At 57.7% G+C, this 20,284-nt stretch overlaps 1 protein-coding gene and 1 non-coding gene across 4 annotated transcripts in view; both read right to left on the bottom strand.

The window, feature by feature from the left end:
- Positions 1 to 1,468: 1,468 nt before the first annotated feature.
- LMX1B (LIM homeobox transcription factor 1 beta) overlaps positions 1,469 to 20,284 on the bottom strand; it is an 80,022-nt gene continuing 61,206 nt past the window's right edge. The window contains exons 3-8 of one of the 3 annotated variants that reach the window (XM_030294229.1): positions 6,851 to 7,083; positions 4,745 to 4,926; positions 4,483 to 4,560; positions 4,267 to 4,349; positions 1,958 to 2,118; positions 1,469 to 1,626 (exon numbers count right to left, since the gene is read on the bottom strand). In XM_030294229.1, the coding sequence (XP_030150089.1) occupies positions 1,469 to 1,626; positions 1,958 to 2,118; positions 4,267 to 4,349; positions 4,483 to 4,560; positions 4,745 to 4,926; positions 6,851 to 7,083 (895 nt within the window). Of the gene's footprint in view, positions 1,627 to 1,936; positions 2,119 to 4,266; positions 4,350 to 4,482; positions 4,561 to 4,744; positions 4,927 to 6,850; positions 7,084 to 20,284 lie in introns of all 3 variants that reach the window. The other 2 variants (XM_030294230.1, XM_030294231.1) reach the window with 2 other exon arrangements.
- TRNAE-CUC lies at positions 3,961 to 4,033 on the bottom strand. The gene has a single exon. It is a non-coding gene; the product is annotated as a tRNA-Glu (tRNA).

The raw sequence follows: 20,284 nt of genomic DNA, 5'->3' as shown, positions 1-20,284 counted from the left end.
AGAAGTCAAAAAGTCAAGGTCCTTCACTGGATCTAAATAAGAAATGCCCCCTCCCCCACTTACACACAGAAGAGAGATGTGGCTTAGCTGCCACATGTGTGACGGCCAGGAGATTCAGTTACAGAAGGGAAGGGTGAGTTTCTAGGTTATGTGGCCTAAACTGTGCACTGGATTTTGGGCCACATTAACAGAGGCAGGGTGCCTAAAGCAGGGGAGGTGGCTGGCTGATGTCAGTGGGAAGACTGGGTTATATCTACTCCACCTTTAGAGGGAAAGCTGGAGCCCAGCTGAGGGTACAGTTTTAAGAGGAAGAGCTGGAGAAACTGGAAAAGTCTGGCTTTGAGAAGTGAAGACTCAGGGCTGAAAAAGGCAGAGGCGAAACCAGCAGAAAACGGCAGCTGACTCGGGGCCCGATGAAGTAGCGGGCTCCCTGCCACTGGAGGGATGCGAGGAGAGGCAGAGGGAGCCACACCTCAGATGATGAGCCGAGTGGGTGACTTTTGAAGTTGCTTTCCTGCCTGGACGTTCTGCCACACGTCCTCCCTGCTTCTGGGGGCTCTGTCTCTGCCCGTGGAGCCGGTCGCGTCTGGGGCCGCCCCGCCAGCTCAGGCAGCACCTATTTAGGCTGAGGCTGGGATACATCTGGGTCTGCATGTTTCAAGCCCCAAACTCTCCCCTCCCTCCCTCTCCTCCTTCCTTCTCTCCTATTGCTGTCAGAAGGGGGGGGTCCCCGCCCCCGTCTGGCCTCTTTCCCCTTCCTGACACGGCCAGGCTGGCCCACAGAGCGCCTCTGTGTCTCTTGTAGCTTGTCTACATATCTGTGTGCGTATCACACGGGTGTGCCTTCGAGTGTGCGTGTTTGCAGGAGAGGCTCAGTCTACCCTCCCCAGGGACTCCCCTTCAGGGCCGTGCCTCAGTGGGCCTGGCACACCTGCCAAGCTCTTCCCCACTTCTGTTCCAGGCTCGGGCTGGGACAGGTGAATCCAGGCTGGCAGGCCTGCCCTTGGAGGTGGGGGAGGAGGTGGGCACCAGCCCAGGGCGCAGGGTCCTACGCTTCTCGCAGGTGACGGGTGCCGCGCGCAGCATCCCTGCCCCGGGGCACGCACGGGGGCCTTGCCTTGGCCTAGGCCCGGCCTGTGGAGGTTGGCTGGACACAGAGAGGACGTTTAAAAAAATAGAGAGAATTTAAGCTTCCCAAAAAAGAGATGGGTAGGGAGAAGGAGGTGATGGAGGCCGAGGTGGGGCTGGGAGGCGAGTGGCTTTCCGAGACTCTGGGTCCCTGGGGTGACACGGTCTCTGTGGGCAGGATACAGCCCTGCCCAGGCTGCGCCCATCTGCCTGCCCGGCTGGCCCAGGAAAGGGCACCGTATGGCTGTGTGTAGAGTCTATGCGGGCGGTGGGGCTGGCTGCGGCGGCCGCAGGCCCACCCCAGGACCCTGGCCCAAGCGTCCATGCAGCCAGCTGGCTCTCAGGAGGCGAAGTAGGAACTCTGCATGGAGTAGAGCCGGTCGATGGGGTTCCCCACGCGGGCCTGCAGGGAGCCCACGTCCGAGGAGCCCAAGAAGCAGTCGCTGAGGCTGGTTAAGGAGGTATCGCTGTCGATGTCATGGAAGATGGAGTCGTTCCCTGAGGGTAGAGGGGGCGTCAGGAGCCAGTGCAGGCTGGGGCTCCTGGGGGCCCTGTTGGCCCTGCAGGCTGTGTGGCCAGAGGTGAGGAGGGACAGGATGGCCTGTGGCGGCAGCGGGGGACCAGAGGTGCTGAGGGCCATGGGTGGGGTCGCGAGGGCGCCCCTGGCGTCAGGAGGAGGCAGGTGGGCTGTGTTGGCAGGGCCTGCCCGGGCCCGGGGGTGGGAGGTGGCTGTCATGGCCCCAGGCCTGCCAGGTCAGGCAGCGGGCGGGGGCGGTGCTGGGGCGGGCAGGGGCTGGGGGCGGCTTACCATAGGGGTTCATGTGGTCACCTGGCATTTGGGGCGGCGTGAGGCCCTGCTGGAAGGGGTCGCTGCTGCCGTAGGGGCTCTGCTCCATGGCCACGATCTGCTGTTGTGGGGGGGCCAGCGGCGTGTAGGAGGCCATCATGCCCTCCATGCGACTCGACAGGACCTCTGGGGACAGAGCACACCTTCACCGACCAGCCCTGTCCACCTGATCCTGGAGGTCCCCCCACCCCGGGAGCCCTCACAGATGTACCTTGGGAGTTCCCACGGACCTCCCTCCCACACGATCCCCCAGTCCAGGGTGCCCACACCATCCCTCTGACCTCCTCCAGACTTCCCCAGGCTGCTTATGGCCTTCCAGGGCCCGTGAGCCCAGGTATCCGACCCCTGGCCCCTTCCCCAGACACACACTGTAGTTCCTCTTCAAAAGTCAGTTTATCGAAAGCCACAGACCTCCCCATCCCACGTCCTCCCTTCCTCCAGTGGCTTTGCCCTCCAGGAGCTCACCACCTGGCAGAGACAGGCATTAAGCAGCCAGTAATCATTCAACATGTGGGTGCAATGAGCTCCCCGCATCTGGGGGCATTAAGGTGGGGCCCATGCCCGGGCCAAAGAGCTTCAGGGAAGGCTTCCTGGAGGAAGCCTACCTCCATATGACTTAAAGAACCAGCAGGGGTCCAACCATGCTAGGGGGCAGGCATGCCAGGTTGAAGGGCAGCAAAGGCAGGGAGGGGAGAAATTGCTGGGTCAGAGCAGGGAGCCTGGTGCACAGGGCTCCACTGTTGAGAACGAGAGAAGGCCAGGGGTGGGGAGGAAGATGGTTCCTTCGGGGGCCCAAGCTGAGTGTGGGTTCTCCCTGAGGCTCTAGGAAGTCAGGGGAGGGTCTCAGCCAGGGAGGGGCAGGCTGGAGGCCGGAGGCAGAGACCACTGAGGAAGCGGAGGGAGGGTCTGGGGTCCCTGTAAGGTGAATGTAGGAATGACAACCCCTGGGAGGGGCATGAGGGACACGGGACAAGAAAACCACTGCCCTACTTGGCAACCGAGCAGATACAGCAAATGGAGGACAGGAAGGGTCAGAGGTGACTCCCGGTTACTGGCGTGGCCACCGGGTACGGAGTGGTGCCATTTGCTGAGATGGGGTGGGGAGGAGGAGGGGGTGTTGTGAGGATGGGGTAGCAGGGTGCTGTGTGGAGTACAGTATGGGCTGTGATGAGCTCAAGGCGGACTGTGGAACATTCTTGGGGAGGCTACATCTCAGGGGCAGCTGGGAACACTGAAAGGTGTGACATAGCTCAGGAGGTGGCTGGGAGACCAGAGACAGTGGCTATAGCCCCAGGAGGCCAGGCTGTCTTGGGAAAGGCGGCAGAGGAGGCAGAGGAATAACGGGGCTCCAAGGCTCAGATGCAGCCGGGGACACTGGCCTGGCCCCGAGTCCTGAGTAGGAGGGGCTGCCCACTAGTGCCCTAGCATCTGCCCTGGAATCCCAGTCTCACCTGGGAACAGGCAGCTCTAGAGCCGCGACTCTACTAGGGCAGTCCCAGGAAGATCTCCGTGCCCTCCCTTCAAGGCTCTGTGTCCCCATGGGGCTTGGGAGGCCAGCCCCGGCCCAAGAAATGGACACGGCATTTTGGCAAAGCCCAGCGTTCAGGGGCCTGGCCACTACCCTCAAACTGGCTCCTCGTCACTCAGCAGGAGCCCACCCCCAACTCCTCAATGGCTTGCGGAAGCTCTCTGGAGATTTCTCCAGAGACTTCTGCTAAATTGTAGCATGGGCAGTGGGGTGTATGGTCATGTTAAAGGGGCCGGCTTTGCCCCTTACGAACTGAGAGAACCCAGCAAGTCCCTTGGTCTCGCTGAGCATCGGCGAGCATCGCCATGACAATGCCCTTCCCCTCGCGGGTCTGTGGGAGTGAAGTGAGGCAGAGCGTGACCAGCGGTGAGAAAGGTGCCTGGCACAGCGTGAAGGTGAGAGATGGTTGCAGATTTGTGGTTGTTTTTTTGTTTGTTTTTTTTTTAAGTAAGCTCTATGCCCAACGTGGGGCTTGAACTCGCGACCCTGAGATTGAGAGTCGCGTGCTCTACCAACTGAGCCAGCCAGGCGTCTCAGATGGCTGCAGTTTTGACTTTGAAAATTCTGCCACCCCTGTGGGCCGCCCACCCTGCCATCCCTCCTCCTGCATCCTGTCCGTGGTCCCCACCGCCTCTCTTGATCTCACCAGGTTCCAAGGTAGCAGTTCCCTGAGCCCTGATCACCCCACCCCCCGCCCCCGGAAGGTGTCAGTTGGGGGGCTGGGGGGATCTCATTACCAGAGGCTGAGCCTGGGCCCCAGCGCCCTGGCCCCGGCTCACCTTGGCCCAGCCGCTGGGAGTTCTGCTGTTCCTGCTGCTGCTGGTGCCGCCGTGCCAACTTCTTCATCTGCGGGGGACACAGGTCGTGCCAGTCCCTGCCCCCCTGCCCCCCGTTCATTCCCAGCACCTCCCATCAGGACCCTGTCTTCTGCCCGCACCCCTGCTCCATCCCTGCCCAACGGGGGTAAGCGGCCTCTCACCTTGGCTCTTTGGTTCTGAAACCAGACCTGGACCACACGCACGCTGAGGCCCGTCTCCGCCGCCAGAGTCTCTCGGACCTGCCCGGATGGACGGACACAGATCAGGCCGGGGGTGGGGGTGGGGCGCATGGGGCTTGGGGGAACTGTGGGTTGGCGGGGAGGTTCAGGGAGGTCCCCGTCCCCAGCAAGAGCGGTAGGGGCATTGTCTGGGAGGGCAGCGGGTGTGGGGTGTCAGCCCCGCCCCACCCCGGGGGCCCCTCACCTTTCGGCAGGGCTTGGAGGACACCTCAAAGGAGGCCTTGAAGGCTCTTCGCTGCTGCGTGGTGAGGATGGTCCGGGGTCGCTTGGGCCTCCGGGGGTCCTTCCCGTCGTCCCCACTGCCCTTGCTCTGGCTGCCCTGCCCCTTGGCTGGCTTCATGTCTCCATCCTCGTCCTCACTCTTCACTGTGGCGGACATACCCGGCCCATCAGGTTTGTACAAGGGTCTCAGCCTTGTACCCGTAGGCAATCTGTTGCCTGGCGGGATCCCATTACTTCCAGCCAACACCCGCCAGGGCTGGCTCCAGGGACTCCGGAGACCCCAGCCCAGCACGTCAGCCTTACAGAAAACTCGTTCCCACTGCCCTCGCCCAAGGCCAGCGGGCCCCAGGACCCAGGGAGAAAACTCTGGGGAACCTTCTTCCTTGAAGCTTCTAGGGACTAAGAAATGTCAGGTGATGGCATACCCCAGACATTCTCACACAGGAGTATTCACGACCACAGAATACATACCCCCCCCCATGGAGTTACACACTCAACCACCTGCATATGTGCACGCACACTGGCACGTGGGCCCACGGAGACCTGGGCGCACGCAACTCGAAGACATATTCATTCACACACACACACACACACACACACACACACACACACACACACAGGTGCATGCTCATAGGTGGACACATACAGGCATGCACACACCTGAACAGGCACACACACACACGCAGAAGCACGTGTATTCACCCAGAGACACACCCACACCCACCATGCAATGCACACGTGGCCCCTTCCACGCCCCAGAGTTGTGGGCCTCGGAGATGCCAGCCCCGGATGGACACCACGTGCTTCCTGCTGCCCCTGAGTCTGAACTGGCCTCCTTTTCCCAGGCCCATCTTCCTCAGAGCATGAGCCCCTGTGGAGGGGGTGGATCTCTTCCCTCCAAGAGCCCCTCCCAGGCCTGATAGGAATGGGTCCATGGCACCCGGTCAGTGTCTGCTCTGCCATGAGTCCAGGCAGCCTCCACGGTGCCCTGCCCATGGGTGGACAGAGGGACAGACAGAGAGGGGGCTCACTACTTCCTCCAAGGGCCCCCACGGTAACAAAGCTCTTCGAGATGGGCAGGTCTTGTGACCGTGGGCTCTAGGTTACCCTAGGTTGCCCCGGCTCAGCAGACCAGGGTATCTCCTCTCTGCCCCCTCTGTTCCAGTCCTCCCCCACTACCCTGGAATGACACGGCACCAGCCTTCTCCCTGGCTTTTCCCTTCCAAGACTCATTCCTCCTTTCCCGTACCTGCCCTTCTGCCAGGAGGGCTCTAAGCTGGCACAGTCCTTTTGGAGGCTGGAGCAGAGTAGAGGCGTGCCTTCATCCGGGAAACAGGGTCTTTCCCTGCACCACCGAGGGCCCCCACCCAGCTGGGAAATGACAGCTCAGGCTGCTGCTCCCCACTGATGAAGGACGCACCAGATCCCTGCCTCTCGGCCACCACCAGCCTGCAGGCCTGGTGCTGGCAGAGACGCCTGTGGTGCCGTGCCACGGCGGGGGCCACGGCAAGGACAAGAGAGGGTGAGGGCGGTGGGCCGGAGAGCAGGGTATGTGCGGTGTGTGTGCAGGTGTGTAAACCACAATACAGCGAGCAGGTGGATAAACGGGTGTGTGGCCACACGCAGAGCTGCTCAGTGTGCGTGTGATGTGCGTGCTGGGTCACGCGTGCGCATGTACGCATGTTTAAGTGGACGTGCACGTGTGTGTTCCTGAGTGTGGGCTTGTGCGTGTGTGGGCATCTAAGCACACGTGTCCATGTATGTATACTCCTGGGCCTGGGTATCCACACATGCATTTTATATTTTATGTGCTTGTGTGTGTGTGTGTGTGTGTGTGTGTGTGTGTGTGTGGTCATACGCACATACACCGGTGCACAACACACGTGGTAGTGTCCATATGTGCATCTGTGCGCCCGGGGACGTGCACACACATTAGTGGCAGGTAACGGCATGCGGTCACGTCAGTGCCACGTGCACCGGATGTGGGTGCACCGTCTGTGTAGCTCAGGTCCTTTGCCGGCAGGGGCCCCTCCCTGCCGCCTGCCCCCCAGCTCCAGCCGTGGCTCACCGGAGTCGGACTCGTCGGGGCTCACGGAGCTGAGCAGGTCCTTCTCCTTCTCGTAGTCACCCTTGCACAGCAGCTGGCCCTCCTTGAGCACAAACTCGTCGCCCTTGCGGAGCTGCCGCTCACACACACAGCAGCAGAAGCAGCCCAGGTGGTACACACACTCCAGTGCCCGCATCACAAACTCCGTGGGGGCGATCTTCTCCATGCAGCCGCTGCACTTGGCTGCGAAGAGCCTGCAGGGGTACAATGTGGGCGCACTGGCTAGGCTCGGGGGTCCCTCCCGGAGGCCACTGCCCATCCGGGGCTGGCCTCTCCCTCCTGCCACCCTGGCCTTCCACCCCAGGCAGGAGAGGCCCACCCTGGGCACAGAGCCAGACAGCGGGAGGCCCTGCAGCCCTCCTCCACTGGCTCCCAGGGCCCTGGTGGCCCCAGGGTGGGCGCTGGGCATCCTGCCCAGAGATGCGCTCCCTAGGTGTGTCAGCTCAGGGTCTTTCCTGCTCGGAGACACAGTGGCCACTAGAGGGCAGAGCACAAGGTCGGCCTTCACCTTCTCTGAGAGCCAGGTAGGTGGTTCCTGCCCTGAAAAGGGCAGGCTGGTCTACCCTCACCCCAGAACCTGCTCCGCTTCCTCCTTGCTTGCCCCTCTCTCCCACATCCAAGCAATCCTTGGCCTCGTCCAACTCACCACCCAAGTGAGGCCCCTCCTCTCCTGCCTGAGCAGCTGCCCTAGTCCCCATCCTGGGCTCCTGGCCCCTCTGACCCTTCAAACTCACCCCCCAGGATGAGAGCCAGAGGGAGCTGTCTGCAACACACATCTGCTCATGCTGTTTCCCTGCTCCACGCTCTTCCGTGACTCCCTGGTGCCTCAAGGCCCTTTACATCCTGCCTCTTTCTCTGTCTTTGCTCCCCCAGGCCATGGCCCCGTGCAACAGCCTGCAGTTTCTCCAGGCCACCTTCACACTGGCCTTTCAACATGTTCCTTCTCTGCCCCTCAGCTGAGCTGACACCTGCTTATGCCTCATTTCGGCTTAAGTATCTTTATCACACGCAGAAATTCACTGAGCACGTACAGTGTGCCAGCCGCTGTTCTCAGCACTCTGTAGGCAGAAATGCATTTAATCTTTGCAACAACGCTGTGAGACAGGAGCGAACACGGACCCCATCTTAGTGATAGGGAAACTGAGGTGCCGAGAAGCGGAGTCACTTGCTCAGGGTCACATGGTAATAAGTGATGGGGCCGACTCGGAGCCTGGGCCTGATCCAGCCCCTCCACGACGAAGCGGACCCAGCTTCCATCTCTGGAGACAAAGCCAGGCGGGGGTCTCCATGCCTCCAGCCAGCGTGGGCAGAAAGGTCTGAGCAGCACGGCCCCTCCCCTGCCCTCACCTACTGACCGCTCCTCCCGGCTCCCCCCTCCCCGTCACGTGCCCTGCTCTGTGGGAACTCAGCCTCAACAACACTTTGATGGAAAAATTTATGAAGAATCAAATTATTGCTGCTGGGAGGGAATTAAAACCATTTTTCATTCCCCACGTCCCTGGGCCACGTCTGCGGGCGCCACCCTGGGAGCGCTGTGCACATCCCATCCCTCTTTATGGCCCGCCATCACAGGCACGGATTACAGCTGCAATTCTCTACTAATCGGTTCTGGAACAGAAACGGCCATAAATGCAAGGCACTCGGCCTGCCTCCCTTCCCGGGGCTGCCATCAGCACCGCCCACGACGAGCGAGTGGGGCGCGGTGGACGGGGCCAATCCGAGGTCTGCCTGCTGCCCTGGCACTGGCCAGGGCACTCAAATTGGGGGCATCCCCAGCAACCCCGTGCCACCCGCCTCTGTGCTACTGAGCGGGCTCCTACTCATCCTGCAGTGCCCAACTCCAAGGCCACCTCCTCTGGGAAGCCTTCTTTGATGTCCCAGTCAGGGAAAGTAGCCTCCTATGTGCTCACCTGAGATTCCCTCAGGCCTCGGTTCCCTCTACTGTGAAACAGAGATGTCAACAGGACCTCCCTCAAAGGGCTGTTGTCAGGAGTCAATGATACTGAGCATGTAACTTGGTAAATGAATATCACATCACGGTGACTGCACATGTCAGCTTCCAACTCTTATGGGGTTCCAAAGGCAGGACCTGGTTCTACATGATCCTCAAGGAGGGCTCGGTGAGTGTTTGCAAAGCAGGTGAGTGAAGGCTTGGGGTGGGCTGAGGCTCAGGCCAGGCTGTCAGCTGCAGGCAGCTGGGGCCCCACTAGCCCACATAGTACGTGGCTTTGCAAGGGGAACATGAGCTGGATTTCAGCTCCGGTTTGGCTCTTTGGCTGGATTCCTTTGTTCAGGGTACAACCTACCCAACTGTCCATGGCAGCCTCAAGCAGAGGCCCCTAGTAATCTGGCTGGGTGTCCAGCTCTGCCAAGGTGCTGGGGAAGGAGCCACGTTTCCACAACTTGATGCTCTGACGTGGAGGATGCTTCTGCCCTGCCCCCCTCACTGTCCCTCTGTCCCCTCCCCACACTCCGACCTCCTGATCTAGGTGCCATGCTAAGTTCTGCAGCCTGGCCCCAGCGGCCTATGAGCAGACAGGCACCGGCTGCATCTCTGTGCCGGCATGGCAGGGCCGGCGTCCCAGGCCAGGGTCGGCACACCTTGGGCGTCTCCCAGACGGGAGGCCCGCTTAGGTAGGGGAGGAGGGCAGCAGGAGAGGTGACCCGCATTTGCAGGCACTGCCACCATGCAAGCTGCATTCAGAACATCCGTGCTAATGCCTTGGCAGCAGGGGGTCGATTGCTACTTTCTCCAAACTCATCAACACAATCTATTATTAATACTTCTCCAAAGGCTCAGTGCCGCCATTACGGAGGCAGCGCCAGCCACTCGGGGCATCATCTGTTATCTAGATTGCAAAAACTCGGGATATAAAACAAACTGCGCACACTTTATAAACGGAATGTGCCATCCTTTTGGTCTCCAAGCATCTCTCCACCCAATAAAACATCAGGGGGGGATGCATGAAATACTCGCTCCCAATTATGGGGCTGCCTTTGTCTACGGGAGCCGGAGTGAGCGCTACGAACGCATGTGTGGGAGGGGTTGGGGGCACCAGTGGGGTCCCCTCCTCTCTGTGAGCCTCCCTCCTGCCCTCGACCCCTCCCGTCATGAAGGGCCGGTGGAACGGGCCATTGAGAAGCAGTCCCAGCCACAGGCCGGTGGCAGTGGCATTGGATGGACTTGGTTTCAACGCTCAGTTCCACCACTTCCTGGCTAGTGACTGCACGAGTAATTTCTGCTCTCTGAGCCTCAGTTTACTGATCTGTATAATGGGCTCAACAACACTGACCGCTTCCCCATGTGAAGATGCAGCGAGTTTTCAGTGTAAAAGCCGTGAACATAGAGGGAGAGGTCAGTGAGCTGAGCAGGCCTTTTGAGGCCAGGAGTGGGCCTCTCCAGGAAGGCCGAACAGAGGCTGCAAATACCGACAGAGATAGAGTTGCTCTGGCTGAGAAGCTCTGAGCCTTCCTGCCCCACAGGGGCCCTGAAGCCTGATGCAAAAGAAAGGCCCTGCCAGCACCCAAGGCACTGGATCTGGAGCCCAGGTCATGATCTCAATCCCGACTCAGCCACTCACCGTCTCTGTGACCTGGGGCAAGTCTGGGTCTGTGTCCTCACCTGCAAGACGGGGATAATAGTTCTCACTCCCCAGAACTGTGCAGGGGGGTTCCAGATGGGTGTACTTCTGTTACCACACTTGGGCCAACAGGCTAGGACGGGGCAGGCCTGGGGGTGTGAGGGGATGGTGGGGGTGCCATGGAGAGGCTCTGAAGCTCTGGTTCCACCTGTGGCTTCCCCTCCAGCTGTCTGGCCCTCTTGGTGCCAATCCCCTGGCCCAGGCTCCTCCCCCAGTCTAGGAGCTCCAAATCCAGAGGGCACCTTTATGACCACACCACAGACACACAGGCTCACTGGCAACCCACAACCCCACTGTCCATGTAAACTGCCAATCCTTCCCTCCTGCTGTCCCTAGTGTCTAGAACACCATTCCTCCCACTCCCAACCTCTGACAACCCAACACCTGTGTATTCTGAAGGATTTAGCTTAGATATCCCTTCCTCCAGGAAGCCCCCCTTCTTCTCTCCAGTCTCAGATACCCACCTCACTGAGTTGCTCATCCTCACACCCCCTCCCCATTGTAGTATTTATCCTGAGGACTCCACTTGATCAGTTTCCCGGTCCACTTTCCCCAGGATCACCTGTCTTCCGGGCTGAGCACAAAGCCCCGTGTACACGAAGGTGAGCAATAAATGTTTGTGGAATGAACACTGAACCAACCAATACAGTCTGGTCCCGCCTGTGAGGTAGGGCAACTTGGTCCCCAGCCCCAACCCAGTCCGATGGGGGCACCCACCACCTGCCCTGAGAAGACAGTGTTTGTGCTGGGGGGCGGGGAGGGCACTGCTGGGGCAGGCAGCCCAGGGTTCTACCCTGGCTCCGTAACTTTTTCCCAGTGTGAATTTGATCAAGACATTTAACCTCTCTGAGCCTCAGTTTCTTCATTTAGGAAACGGGAATGGTGGTACCTACCTACAGGGTTGTGAGAAGGCCCTATTGCACGTAAAGCCCTTGGCCCTATGCCAGCATGAAGAAGGCACCCCACAGAACTGCCATCTGCCTTTCTCTTGTTCCTTATTGTCCTTATTGTCGCCCTCACCGGGTCTCCGCCACTCCTGGGAGCAGCTTTCCTGACACCAGGTTTACAGGTCCCAACCAAACCTCCCTGTCATGACCACCCTGGGTTCTGGGTCCTTCTAGCTTCTGTCTGGCCTGAGCTGGACAGAGCATTCCCGGCTCAGTTCTCTGTGTGCCTGTCTCACCAATGTGAATGAACTCAATTACCATCACCTGCATCACCTCATTAAGTCCTTGAAGAACCCTAAAAGGAAGACACTGTTTCCATTCCCATTTTACAGAAGAGCACACGAAAGTGCAGAGGGCAGGTTCAAGGTCACATGAGTCACAAGGTCACAAGCACCACCATATACTCCCTCCATGCTTTGTGCGTTCAAGTATACTCAAGTGCATTCAAGTGCATTCTGCCCATCATTCACCCTTGTCCTTTGCTGGGGGTGCCATTCCCATGTCTGTCTGCCCTCAGGGCTCTGAATGCCCCAAGTTCTTATTACTCAGCATTGGCCCAGCACCCAGCAGGTGCAGCTGAGTGGGTTTCTCTTAAACCAAACTGAACATCTCCCCGTCACAAACACATCCTCCCTCCGCCAGGATCATCTGTGATTTCGGAGTAAGAAATTCCCTTTTCAGGGACGTCCTTCCCTTGAAGAGTCCCTGGCTATGAGAACACATCTCCATCTCCTCTGAGTTTTTATTGGTTTATTTGTTTAACGCTCAATTTATTAAATTCATGAAGCTAATAAAACTCTGAAAACCAATTTTTTTCTGGAGCATTTAAACATGGATTACAAATCTGATTAATTAATTTCTCTTAAGCCACTGACAACTGCAGAGAGGCAATGCAGTATATCTGATTCTTTTACCTCCAATAAAACTGGCTTCCTAACGTCCTGGGGACCCTCCAGCCTCTGTAGGTTTTCAGCCCCAGGTCTCAGACTCCAGAAGCATGTGCATTAGGCTTGGAATCTTGGCTCTGTCACTTCCCAGCACAGGAACCACACACAAGCCTCTTCTCTCTGAGCCTCAGTGGCCCCATCTGTTCAATGGGGATAATGGCTGGGCACCGTGAGGCAGGCACCTCATCATTTCTTCAAGACTTCTGGCATCTGCTCACCACCCTCGAGGAATGGAGGCCCCTCTGTCTCCTCCTCACTATTCTGCCATTCCCATACCCCACCGCTGCATTCTACAGTTTATGCAGCCCCTCACTGGGTCCTCAGTCTCAGAGTGCCCAACAATTTCAGGGTAAGTCCAAAGGCCTCATCATGGCACTCAAGGCCCTACTCCAGCCCCGTCACACCTGCCTTCAGATCCTCTGTTCCAGCTGTCAGGGTTCTCGTTGCTCCCTGAAAACAACAAGTCCTTCCTGCCTCCATAACACTTAAAATTCCATCTGCCCTCAAAGCCTGTCTTCTTTCTGCCTTTTGCTTCTTGTTGAACTTCTCTTCATCCTTCAAGACCCAATTCCAGGCTGGAAGACCCATCCTTCCTCTGTGAAGCCTTCCCTGAGACCCAGATATTTGTGTGTCTGAAGCCCTCACTGACCCAGAAATCAGACACTGGGTCTAATTCACATGCACCCATCCCACACTGGGTTCTGGCATTGAGGACGTGACTAGGGAGTGTTTGTTGAATGAATGAATAACCTTATGAGAAATGAAATGGGCAGCGCAGGTAGGACATGAGAACATTGGATACTCTGCTTCCAGAAGTTTGAGAATGCCACCAGGTAGCAAGACAAGTGAACTCACTGCTCTCGTCCCATGACCCCCTATACAGCCCAGAGTCCAAAATCCGAACTTCTATGTTGGTTAAGTTTTTTACACACCTCCTGTTGGGCTGGAGTCCAACTGTGCCCTCGTCCCTAGTATACAGGGAAAGCCCTGGGGTGGGAGGGCCATGCCAATATTAAATGACTCCCCTGACCATAAGTGACCGGGCAAGGCCTGGACACCTAGTTCAAGGTGGGCCAATCCATTCTCTGTCCCGCGTCCCTATCTCCTGCTCACCAAGAGCTTTCTGGCTGCCCCCCTGGGCTTAGAGGTGCACTTTCCATATCTCTGGCACCAGCTAAGCGGCCCTGGGCCACTCTTCACCCCTTTTTTGAGATTCAGTTTCCTCTTCTGTGAAAAGGGGGTATTGATCCTTCCCTCACCCGGTGATTGAGAATCGGTGAGTTTTAACCTGTGTGAGAGGGTCTAGCCCAGTGCCTGGCACAGAGGGCATCTTGGCAAGTGTGCCTCTCACTCCTTCCCCAGTCTGAGTCTCACGATGGTGCTGGGACACGGGCTCTGGAACCTTCTCTTCCTCACCTCCAATTTCATCACGAAGCCCTCAATCACATCATCGGGTCCGTGCTCTCCCCATCTGTCTGTGCCTCTGAGGTGTATAGGCTTCTGTCAGATCCTTACCGAGGGCCACACTGGGGACCAGGCAGATTTGGGCCTGGTTTGCCTTAGGGTCTCTCCAGGCCCAAATCCCACAGTGCCTGGAAACTCTCCCTCCACGGGGAGGGAACCATAGCCCTCTGGCCCACTGGCTATACCTTCTCACGTTCACCCAGCAAACACCCAGGGAGGCTGACTTTGAAGCTCTGAGCTCTCAAGCTCATGCAAGATGCTCGAGGAAAGAGGCCAAATCTGGTCCCATGGGGGCTGACACAGCATGACAAGTGCCTTGACAGGGTACACGTGGCAAGCTGGGGGGCACAGAAAGTCATGACGGTTAACCTGGAAGAGGTCTGAGGACTTTCCGGAAAAGCTGGCATGACACACTGGTTCTGAAGGCAGCAGGAATAGTCTGAAGAGTTTGAATCCCAGCTCTGTCACTTACTGTCTGACCTTGGGGCAAGGACCACGGTCCCCACCTTACAGGCAATCGCTAGGATGTGTTGAGCCTCTAGGTGCCACAGGTCCTTCAGAGGCTCGTGGGGAGGATCCCAGGATGGAGTGGTCGCAGAGCGCTTAGGGCAGGCTCATCTACAGTAAGCGTTCCAATAGGGGGCCGACATCATTATTGCTCTAGGGCTGTGATGTCTATGATGATGCCCGTTAAGAGAGGAGCTGGAGTTCGGGGGGGGGGGGAGTGCCCAGGGGACAGGACCCTAGACACCCTTGGGGGCCCAGCCGCGGCGGCCAGAGTTTGCCTGTCACTTGGAGGAGCCGATGGGGTGAGAGCAGGCAGAGGGAGCCGCCTGGCCTCCTCCCTCCCGACTCGTTGACATCTCCCCCACGTGCCTGCCGCGTCCTTATCATTCCGGGCGTAGCTGTTTTTTATTTTGAGACAAAAAGGGGCCTGTTGATGGGGATCCAACTCAAACCAGCTGCAAACATCTGCTTTGATGCGGCGGCGGCGGCGGGCCAGGCGGGCGGCGGGAGCCGCAGGCAGGGGCCCCGGTGCGCGCGTCAATCACGCGGCTGGAATGCGCGGCGTGGCCGGGCGCTCGGACCGACGGCCGCCGGAGCGCGGGCCTCGCAGGGCCTCTCCGTAGCCTCGCCGCGCCGGGGCCGGGCCTGCAGCGAGGGCTGCCCCGGAGCTTCCTGCGGGCGCGCAGACCCAGCTGTGCCGGCCGCCGGCTCTGAGGCCCTTTGATCCGGGCCTCGGGCACTGTCGGGAGCACACCCCCTCCCCCGCCCCCCTCCCTGGCCGGGGCTGGAGGTCACGGGCCAGGGGCAGGGAGGGACGCGGGCCCAGCCGGGAGCCCCCAGGTACCATCCAGGGGCCAGCCTGGCCAGGCAGACACACATTCGGTGAGTGCACACACATTTATTAGTGCCTACTGTGTGCCAGGGACTGTCTAGAGGCTGGAGATAGAGCAGTGAGCCAAATGCACTGTCCTTCCCACCCCCATCCCCACTCCCAGCTTCCATTCTAATGGGTGAGGGGACAGGCAACAGATAAACCCGTAGCACTCAGAGTGTAATAACTGGTGACAATATGATGAAGAAAAATGAGCGGGGAGCGCAAAGAGGATGGCCAGGGCTTTTAGGAAGGACAGTCAGAGGCCTTGCTGAGATACCTGGGCCGGGATGGGGGTGGGGGGAGTTTCGCAACAGAGGAAACAGCAAATGCAAAGGCCCTGAGGCTGAGTGTATCAGGTGTTGGAGAAGTGACAAGAAGGCCCTCATGGCTAAAGCAGGTGAGTGACAGGAATGGGGGGGGCGGGGGGGGGGCACTAAGATGTGCGGGTAGAAGCAGGGGGCATATCTTATGGGCCTTTGACTTTGTGGGAGGGTTCTGAGCAGAGGGGGTATGAGATCTGGCTGACATTTGAACCAGATTCCTCAGGCAGCTGTGTGGAGGAGGAGGTGGGAGCAGGGGGATGAGTTGGGAGGTTATCTCAATAATCTGGGCAAGAGATATTGTCTGCTCAGACCCAGGGAGGTGCTGAGAAGCAGTCCGACGTGGGATGCGTTTTGCAGGTAGACAGGGACACCAGAGGATGGGCAGAGAAAGGATGGACACATGACCTGGGGGCCTGTACAATGGGGAAGGATGGAGTTGCCATTAAATGAAATGGAGACGGAGACCAGGTGGAGGAGGGGAGAATGAGGAGGGTAGTTTCGGACACATTGTGTGTGAGCTGCCTTCTAACAGCCACGTGGATGCATCTAGGGGGCAGCTGCATATATGAGTCTGGAGTTCAGAGAGAGGCCCCGGCTGGAGATACTGTTTGAGAGTTGCCAAGACAGACAGACAGACAGACACACACACACACACACACACACACACACTCCTAAGAGTCAGTTGCTGTGTGCACACGTCTTGGCATCTGATAACTGGCCTCACCTTTGGGGCTATGACCCCTGCAGTGGGTAGAAGCAAGACCTAGCCTCTGCCTCAGGAGGCTATTTTCCATCGGGGGTACTGAAGCTTCTCTGAGGATCAGACCTCTCCTAGTGACTTCAGGGAGAGACAACGTTGCCGGACAGGGCAGGTGGAAGGCAGGGCGTCATCCCATCCCTCTGGCCATCCTTCCACATGCCCCTTCCTACCCTGTAGCCTGGGCCAACAGTAGTCAGAGGGTCTGTGGGCTCCAGGCCAGGCCCCAAGCTGAGGGCTTTACCTGTGTTACTTTTATTAACCTTTGAGTTGAAGGAGTTGAAGCTCCTCCCTCTTTTTGCTGCCCTTCGCTGATGAATTCAATTCACTGATGATTCTCTTTATCATTCTTCCACCTAACATTCGTTGAGCACCTACTATGAGCCAGGCCCTGTGCTGAGCTCACAGTAGGAGGCTTCTCCTCCCACTGGCTCATCAGACCCCTCTGAGCTGATCTCAGGTTCCCTTCACCGAGTCAACGGCTCCGGGGTGCCAAACCTAGCAGTCATAGTTACTGTTATTACTTACTAAAATGTACTATTTCCTACATGCCAGGCCCTGTGCCTTATTTGCACTGACCCCTCCCCCATTAGACCCCTTACAGGCAGGCACTGCCGCTCTCTTTCCACAAAGGAGGAAAGTGGTGCTCAGAGAGGGTAACACAGCCGCTCAGCATCAGAGCTGGGATTGAAGCTGGGCAGTGGGGCTCAGGGCTCTTGCTCATTCTCCCTGCATCATTGCATGGCTTCCTGGACCTCCCTGTGCTTGAGTCCCTATCCTGCCTCAGCCTCCACCTCCCTGCCCACCACTCGGAATGGCTGTGCACTTGCTCTGTTAGCTCAGAGCTGCTGGGCCCATGACCTGGGCTGGGAGGTTACAGAGGCCAGGGGCTCACATGCAGGCGGAAGAGGAGAGACTACACCACGGGGCGCAGAGGCCTTTGGATTTCTCTCCGGGGTCCCGAGTGGTCAGAAAAGACCAGGCCCATAGCCATGTACCCAGCCATGTACCCATGTACCCAGGGCTGCCAGGTCCAGGGCAGGGCCTGATGGAAGTGCAACACTGAGGGAGTGGTGGGGGTGGAGAGAGGGAGGGGGCAGGGCTGGAGTCATGGAAGGCTTCCTGGAGGAAGTGGCAATAAGGAATGCAAAGGATCGAAAGGGAGAAGTGGTCAGGCTGGGTTGGGAACAGCAGTGTGCCTGATTCCAGAGTCTGAACTCTGCCCCCTAAACAGGGGCAGAGAAGCAGGGAGACAATTCTGCAAAGGAGAGGTTGAAAAAAAGCAAAGGTATGAAGAAAATGGAGGCCATTTCCAGGGTTAAGGAGACAGTGGGTCAGCCATGTTGGAAGCGAGAAGGGTCAGGCTGCTAGCCTTAAACGTTGGGCTAAAGAGAACAGGTCAGGTTTCTTTTGTTCCCACTTACTCATCCATCCATCCACCCACTCACTCACATAGTCACTCAGCCTGCTATCCATCCATCTATCCAAGCATTCACCCATCCATCCATCCATCCATCCATCCATCCATCCACCCACCCACCTGCCCAACTATCCACCCATCTCCCACCCAGCCACCCTCTCAGTCCATCCAGCCACTGCACCCATGTACGCAATCAACCAGCCAACACATATCCGGGCCCTTGCTCTGTGCCAAATCTCTTCTTGAGAGCAGAAACTGCCTTCTAAGGCTTTCGCTGTAAGACTCGATTCTGTAAGCACTGACCAGACGCGCTGTGCTAGGTGATGAGGAATCAGTGGGGAACAAGACACAGGGGCACTTTTCCTCAGTGAGCTCCTGGTGTAACGGGGAAGAGGGCTTTCCAAGGGAAAGGAGGTCTCAGAAGGAGAAGCCCAAGGAACCACTGGACAGCCTAACGCTGACTAGCTGACGTTTTGGCCCCATCATTCTGACCCCAAGGATTTGGACCTTCTAGATGCAGCCCACAGCATTTTAATTAGGATTATAACGACATTGATAAACTTCCTTTGAGAAAGTGTTTTCTGGAACGAACTCCATTAAGACAATTTAATTTTTTGATCAATTTTCTTTCCAGTGCCGTTAAATAATTTACAACTTTTTCCTTTACCATTTTTATTTTCCCGAACTTATTTTCATTGAGATAAATTATTTCCCATGAAGAATTTTCAATAAAGTTTTGCTCTACCATCAGGTCTGTGCTACAATTGCATCTTCCTGATTAGCAAGATCTGACTCTGGTGAATCTGTAGCCGGTGACGCGGATTACCATGGGTGGTGTCACCGTTGCCAGCTGTATTTAGTGCTGGTTAATTTACCTAGTCAACACATCCCCCAGGCTCAGGTAGGGTGGTTTTCCACGTTACCAACAAAATGACCAAAGTTTACGACCACACGTTTTATCAGGCCGTCAACGAAAACACACTCAGGGTCAAAACCATGGGGTCAAGACAGACTTGTGGGTGTCAATGTTGGGTGCAAATGTCCAGCTTCAGCTGGGACCCCATAGAATAAGCGTGCTCCTTCTTGCCCTTCAGAGACTCAAAGACAGTGACCCTTCCCTTGACATCTCCTTCTTCAGGTTAACCCCCCTGCCCACGTTCCACACTCTGGTCATGAGCTGGAGTTTGTCCAAATAGCCCTTAAAGCCTAGCAGCCAGCTACTTGGTCCTCCAGGGGCAAGAAGAACCATAGCCTCCCTTGTTCCCCACCCTATACTCCTCTTAATGTAGCCAGAGATATAACATTAACTTTGTCAGCCCAGTCAATGAGGGCCTCACTGCCCAGTCTCTCTCATGAGCTCTGGACTAAGTCCTACCACACCCCACAACCAACCTGTCCTCTTGCAGTCAAGTTTTTGACCCCTACCCTAGCTAGCTCTACCCTAGCTACTAAATGTCAAACTCACAGGAACCAGACCAGCCCTGTGCTCAGAGCTTCACATGTAGCCCACCCCCTAATGTAGGGGCCTCCCATGTAGGTGGACCTCATGGCCACCCTGGCAGGTAAGAGTCCCTTGCTTACACAGGTCACCCAGCTGATCAGGTAGAGCCAGGGCCTCATCCCAGGTTAGCCTGGCTGGTAACCACCACATTGGTACCTTCCTGGAGGCTGGGAAGGTGGTTGGGGACAGGGGAGCAAATGCCCCAGCGGGTTGGGAGCCTGAGACCTGTGTGTGCCAGGACAGAATCACAGTGTGTGGGCAGAACATGTTCCCCAGTTGAGGGCCCTGGGAGATTAATCTGAGAAGTGGGTGCCCCAAGGCAGCAGGACTCAAGGCTGGTGGGAGGCAGGAGGAGAAATTCTTCTGTAAGAGGAAGCCCTTGGAGGTGTGGCTGGCGTTATTTCGTACCCACAGCCCGACGCTTCGATAGGGAGTAAGAAGAGGCTCTGGGAGAACGCCTCCTTGGGTCTCTGAGCTCCGGCGCTCCCGGCGGGTCAGGGCCGAGCGCCTGGGCTGGGCACCGCCAAGCACGGCCGCTTGCGGGGTGCCCGCCCGCCCGTCCGTTTAGTGGGTAACTGATCGCCCCGCGCCCCGCCCCAGCCGCCCGCCGCCCGCCCGAGCTGCTTAATCACCGCCCGCCCGGCCGCATTAGCATAGTAATGGCCTTTAAATTGAGCCTCTTTGTTTTTTAATTAAGCTCCCAGCAGGTACAGAGAAGAGCGATTATTGAGGAAGCTGCCAGCGCTAATCGCCCGCAGTCATTTGACAATTAAAAAGCGCCCGGCTTTAACCCTTTCCCCGCGCCCGCAGCAGTTCCCCCGGCATTTATCCGGCACCGACTGTGTGCGCGCCTTCCCGGTGGGATTCGGGGACCCCGCCCCTAGTAACTCCGAGAGGTCTCTGCCAATGACTCCATTTTTCTGAGAAGCAAACCGAGGCGCAGAGAAGAGAGGTAATTTGCCCAAGACCGCAGCTAGAGCAGGGGGCAGGAGGGATTGGCAGACAGATTGCTGG

This window comes from Lynx canadensis, chromosome D4, assembly GCF_007474595.2.
Source record: "Lynx canadensis isolate LIC74 chromosome D4, mLynCan4.pri.v2, whole genome shotgun sequence".
Classification (NCBI taxonomy): Eukaryota; Metazoa; Chordata; class Mammalia; order Carnivora; family Felidae; genus Lynx; species Lynx canadensis.
Note: the sequence above shows the minus strand (reverse complement) of the source record. Positions and strands in the feature narration are given on the sequence as shown.